This window comes from Triticum aestivum, chromosome 1D, assembly GCF_018294505.1.
Source record: "Triticum aestivum cultivar Chinese Spring chromosome 1D, IWGSC CS RefSeq v2.1, whole genome shotgun sequence".
Classification (NCBI taxonomy): domain Eukaryota; kingdom Viridiplantae; phylum Streptophyta; class Magnoliopsida; order Poales; family Poaceae; genus Triticum; species Triticum aestivum.
In genome coordinates this window covers 305,299,468-305,305,550 of record NC_057796.1, presented here as the reverse complement: position 1 = coordinate 305,305,550, position 6,083 = coordinate 305,299,468, and the positions used below count along the sequence as shown (strand labels likewise).

At 47.2% G+C, this 6,083-nt stretch overlaps 1 protein-coding gene across 1 annotated transcript; it reads left to right on the top strand.

The window, feature by feature from the left end:
• Positions 1 to 1,353: 1,353 nt before the first annotated feature.
• LOC123181638 (nuclear intron maturase 2, mitochondrial) lies at positions 1,354 to 4,177 on the top strand. The gene has a single exon (XM_044593952.1). The coding sequence runs from the start codon at positions 1,441 to 1,443 to the stop codon at positions 3,643 to 3,645; it is 2,205 nt and encodes a 734-aa protein (XP_044449887.1). The 5' UTR covers positions 1,354 to 1,440; the 3' UTR covers positions 3,646 to 4,177.
• Positions 4,178 to 6,083: the final 1,906 nt, after the last annotated feature.

Sequence of the window (6,083 nt, the reverse complement as noted above, 5' to 3'; positions counted from 1 at the left end):
ATACCGGATTGTCGCAACCAGATGCTGGAGTCCAGGAGCTAGAGATCCCGAGGATGATTCTACATGGAGTTCGGCTTCGAGGAGTAGTTAGGAGGTCCCAGGCAGGAGGCCTTGCCTTTTCGATCGTTGCTACTTTTGTGCTAGCCTTCTTAAGGCAAACTTGTTTAACTTATGTCTGTACTCAGATATTGTTGCTTCCGCTGACTCGTCTATGATCGAGCAGTTGTATTCGAGCCCTCGAGGCCCCTGGCTTGTATTATGATGCTTGTATGACTTATTTATGTTGTAGAGTTGTGTTGTGATATCTTCCCGTGAATCCCTGATCTTGATCGTACACATTTGCGTGCATGATTAGTGTATGGTCAAATCGGGGGCGTCACAAATTATGTATTAAAACCCTTTATCTTTGAGGATCTTGTTTACTCTCAGTGACACATATGTCGTGCCCGAGCTAGGCTAGAATTTCTGGCGGGGTTGGAGAGAAGGCGGGGGGGGGGGGGGGGCATTGCCCCCTAGCCTTGGACAGACCTGGACATGTGAAGGAAATACAAAATAAATGGATGGCTTACATTGAAAATTTGCAGTAAATTCTGTCATTGCACATGTGGTATCTTCCTTTAACTTTGTTGCTTATATCAAATTCTTGCTCCATCATCGTGGGAGAGGCAAGATCGATGGGCCCTCCATGCATAGAAAAGAAAAGGTTGACCCACGACTTAGCGCGGTATATAAGGATGAATCAGAGCTTGTTGGCATCGATACCCCCAGAGATGAGCTTATGAAGTTGCTGAGTGATGAGGGAGGTGAATTAAAATATCAACTCAAGTTTTCTCTACTGTTGGAATGGGGGTTAGGTAAGATGACCTTTATTAGACAGGTCTATAACAAACTTGGAGCAAACTTTGACTATAGTTTTTGTGTCGATGTAACAAAGCCTGATAAGACGAAGATCTTGAGTTTTGTATCATCCCAACGGTGCAACTAAGATCAGGATCATGCTGGAGCAAGGAATCCAGAACTCCTCATTCACCAAATTAGAAAATTTATTAAAGTTTTAAGGTACTACGTAAACTACTGCATCTTGTGCTTGCATAAATTTCTGAAAAAGTACTAGTTGCACAACTCTTGGTTAGATTGTCGTTGGTTTGGCCGAACGAATAAAATTCGGAAAAAAAAAATCATCCCCGCAAAAAAACAGAGGAAAAGCGGAAGTTCAGAAATTGGATCCTATGCGAACGAATGCCCTCCAGTAGTCCAGTATATGCGCCACAAAGCCCAATGGGCTCTCCACTGTGAGCGTGGTGGCCCAACCCTTCCATCCTCGCCGCGCCGCCGTGGCCGCCTCCGCCATCTCACTTCCCCAGCCAAAACCCACGACGCCGACGACCCCCGCGCGACGCGAGGGTTTTAGCCATCCGCCCCCGCCCCCGCCTCCGCCCGATGCCTCCGCCTCGCCGCGCGCTCCTCTCCTCCCTCCTCCGCCTCCGCGCCTGCTCCTCCCTTGCCCACCGCCCACCGCGGCCGCCGCCGCCCTCCTCGCGCCGCCACCAGTTCGTCGCCGACCCCAACGCCGCCGCCGGCACGGGACGAAGCAGCGTCGGCGGCAACCCCTTGGACCCCACCCAGCTCCTCCGCGACGACCCGGTGTCCATCACCGCGTCGCTGTGGGTCTCCTCCTTCCGCGCCGCCGCGCCTGGCGACGCCGCTCCGCCGCCGCCGCCGACGCTGGCCCCCTTCCTCACTCGCCTCGAGCTCTGGGTGCTCGCCTACCAGAAGGCGTACGCGGACGAGACCGGCTCCTACCTACCCCGCTCCTCCATCCCCGCCTCCACGCTCACCTCCATCCTCACCCTCCGCAACGCCGTCATCGACGCCCGCTTCCGCTTCGGCAACCGCCTCACACCCTACCTCCACTCCCCGCGCGCCGCGGCGTCCCCGGACCCCGCCACCCTCTCCAAGCGCAAGCTCCGCGCCCTCCTCACCACCCCGGGCCCGGCCCCCTTCCAGGACCGCGTCGTGCAAGAGCTGCTCCTGCTGCTGCTCGAGCCAGTGTATGAGGCGCGGTTCTCGCCCAAGTCCTTCGCCTTCCGCCCTGGGCGATCCCCGCATGCCGCACTCCGTAGCATCCGCAGGAGCTGGGCGCCCTACCTCTGGTACATCAAGGGAGACCTCTCCCCGCTGCTTGATTCCCCCGACCCTGCGCTCGTGGTCGGCGCACTCATCCGTGATGTGCGTGACAAGAAAGTCGTCGATTTAGTCCGCTCGGCGCTGCTTACTCCAGTGGTGACCGCGAGGCCTGGTGATGATGATGCATCAAAGAAGAAGAAGAAGAGGAAGTACCAGAAAAAGAAGGTGCTGCCGGAAGGGGAGCCGAAGCCTGACCCCTACTGGTTGCAGACATTCTTTGGGTTTGCACCAGAGGAGGCTCTGACTCAGCCTGATTGGGGGCATTGCGGGGTGCTGAGCCCGTTGCTCGCCAATGTCTGTCTGGATGAGTTTGATAAATGGATGGATGAGAAGATTGAGGAGTTCTACAAGCCGTCCAAGTCGGATGTTGTGGGAGGGGAGGATGGCATTGAGCAGGGGAATACATCATGGCCGGAGTTTGTACCCACGAGCGGGCCTGACAAAACAAGGAAGGTGGACTATATTCGGTTTGGCGGGCATTTCTTGATTGGGGTGAGGGGGCCTAGGGCTGATGCTGCAGTGATCCGAAAGCAGCTCATTGAATTTTGTGATCAGCGGTTCAGGATCAAGCTTGACAATGAGAGCCTCCCAATTGAACACATCACTAAAGGGATCATGTTTCTTGATCATGTGTTGTGTCGCCGTGTCGTGTACCCAACCCTCCGTTACACAGCCACTGGAGGTAAGATCATTAGCGAGAAGGGGGTTGGTACTCTGCTCTCGGTTACAGCCAGTTTGAAGCAGTGCATCAGGCAGTTCCGGAAGCTAGAGTTTTTAAAGGGAGACCGTGAGCCAGACCCACAGCCATGTTTCCGGATGTTCCATGCCACGCAAGCTCACACTAACTTGCAGATGAATAAGCTTTTAACGACGATGGCAGAATGGTATCGCTACGCTGATAACCGCAAAAAGGTTGTCAACTTTTGCTCGTACATTATAAGGGGGTCCTTGGCAAAGTTATATGCCGCCAAGTATAAGCTGCGATCAAGGGCAAAGGTTTATAAGATTGCATCAAGGAATCTTAGTCGACCATTGAAGGATAAGAAAGGGCAGTCACCAGAGTACACCAATTTGCTGAGAATGGGTCTTGTAGACTCAGTTGATGGACTTCAGTATACAAGGATGTCAATGGTTCCTGATCCTGACTATACACCATTACCAAGCGGGTGGCGCCCGGACCACGAGAAGTTTTTGCTAGAATATATAAAGCTCACAGATCAACAAACACTGGAAGAGCAGCGGAGTTGCATTAGAGAGGAGGGGCTTATAACACCACAGGATCACATTTCAATGCTTGTATGGAGCTACAAGAAAAATGCAGTTTTACTACCTTCTTCAAAAGAGAGTGATGTCCAAGAATCCATAGAAGACCTTGGTTCAGATACAGATGAATTGAATAACAAGGAGCTAGGGCATGGAGGCCATCAGGGTTTTCCACAACCTACTGAAATGTCTTGAGTGTCAATAGTTTCTGTGAAATCACCAAGGATTAATTACGATAACAGTTGGTTGCTGCCGCTGAATTTACAAGAGACCAACACACCGATGGACTACAAAGATTATGTAAATGTGTACTACTGCCAAGCAGATTCTAGCATTTTGCTGGCTGGTTCATAACTGCCTAGCTAGATGGTTACTTCCTGCTCAAGGACATGACATATCGTGCGGCTATATCCTTCAAGACCATTTTCAAATGCTCAGGGCATGGTGCAAGAACATGAACTTCAATAATTCAACCCAGGACCATTTTGCTTCCAAACAGTGCATCTGCATCAAGGCCAGCTGCTCATACATCATTCATGTCTTTTAGTAAGACTTTATCAAGCCTATGTATTTAAAGTTATGTAGGAAATTTATTGAACACACATTCTGTGAGAGCATATCCTGCTTGTTCAAATGGTCATCTGTACAATCTTTTATCAAATACAGAGCTTGCTGAAGTTACTACTAAAGGATAATAAATTTCCTTGGCCTTGTGTAAGGTTGCTCATGATACTTGTTTCGCTGATATGGTGAAGTACTCCCTCTGTATCAAAATATAAGACTTTTTTTGTTACAAAGGGAGTATCAAAAACATCTTATATTTTGATACAGAGAGAGTAGCTCACTGGATGCCAATTGCAGTGTGTGAGCCATAAGATAAATGCGGAAACCCCTGAATTGCTCACATATTTTCTTTGCATTTTTTTGTTCAGTTTGTGCCTATATGTACTACTTCTGTTTTGGAGAAAATTTTGTCAACAGCAAAATGCTATAATTTGTCGATAAATTTATGTATGAAGACATACTATTTCCTGAACGATTCAGTAAAAAATGGCATTCAACCATATTTTTGCGACTGATCCATGTCCTAGAATCTGTATGTTTCAGTTTATTGTTTCTTTTTCTATTTGTTTTCTCCTGGACACTTGTAGTGCGCAGGGCATGATCTTCAAGGAAAAGAAAAACAGTTGATGTTAATGTAGTACATACATTTAACAGATGCAGCATCATTTGCAGTGGGAAAAGGATAGACAGTTTTCTGACATAAATTTGTCATTGTTTTCTTGTGCTCTTATCCTTACGTATTTTGTGTTCTGTAAATAGCCCTGTTGCAAGGTATGTGCTAATCATGCAAACTACTCTGCTTATCACGCATGATGGATGACTTGTCACTATTATGTGTCAACGTAAGGCACTGTTTCTGCTGGGATGAGCTGGGGATGCTGTTTGTAGTCTTAGCATTGGAAACAACTGCAGACAACTAAGTCCCATCACTATTTAGAGTACTCTGTTGATCTGTTCTTGTATGTTAACGTTCCAACTTGTTTACTTTCCCATCCTTGCCCTGGATTTTGATTGCAAATGATTTTTTAGTGTTCTTGTATCTTTTGCTGTCAGAAGTAGATTGGCCCTTTCTTCATGCTTCGACTATGCCCAATAATATAATTGGAAGAGAGCAAGAGAGAAGAGAAGTCGAAGCACAAAATCTTGTACATCTAATGTTAAATCTTCTTTGCTAAGGTATGTCTAACATTCGGATTCTTGTTATTCCCAACCATATATACTCTTCATCCAGACCTATGAAGCTTGTATTCATTGCATCTCTATTGCCTGTCTCCCTGTCTATGACCTTCATAAAAACCATAATGTTTTTCCTGTGTTGAACTCTACAAATAGTCTTAAGACTATGCCTGCAGAAGTGTGATTATCTGTTCTTAGTCTCACAAAAAGCATGTTGCTGGTAGTTCACTTTGTGACTTCGTCTGTATGACATAATAGTTCTTGTACTCCAGCTTTCTTCGACTATCAGTCTTTAGTACTACCATCTAGGTAAACTGAAACACCTGAGCAGAATCAATCAAGCTTTAGATTTACAGGAACTAAATGAGTCTGAATAATAGGTGCAGCAACCAGGTCTGACTTTTTTTTCGCCGTATGGCCTCCTGGAGTTAGCAAGATTGATGATTCGTTTTTCATGAAAGTCTTGTTTATCATTATCTTCTTTCGTATATTGAATTACACGCTACATGAAACTGGTCCCTGCATACCCATGTTTGTTCTTCCTGTTGCCATTTCCAGTTGATTGTTCTTTTTTTTGGGTTCTTTTTGTGCCAGAGTATCCTAGTGCTCTATGCCTGTATGAAAACCTGCCTCACATCGATCTCATGACTGCTTTCAGATCTGAATGGAAATATGCATCTAGACGCTAAGTATGGGCCCCGTGGAGCATATTGAGGTATGCCAATCATTTAGCACCACTAACCTTCTGTTATGCCAATGGATATGGTCGGCATGATTTTGTTCCCCACCGAAGGCCGACGAGAAGCACTCGCGGAGTCCTGACACATAGGCCCAAGGCTTTCAGGTATGTCCTAATTGAGAGACCTCATGTCGTACCTTTTCGCTATTGTTTC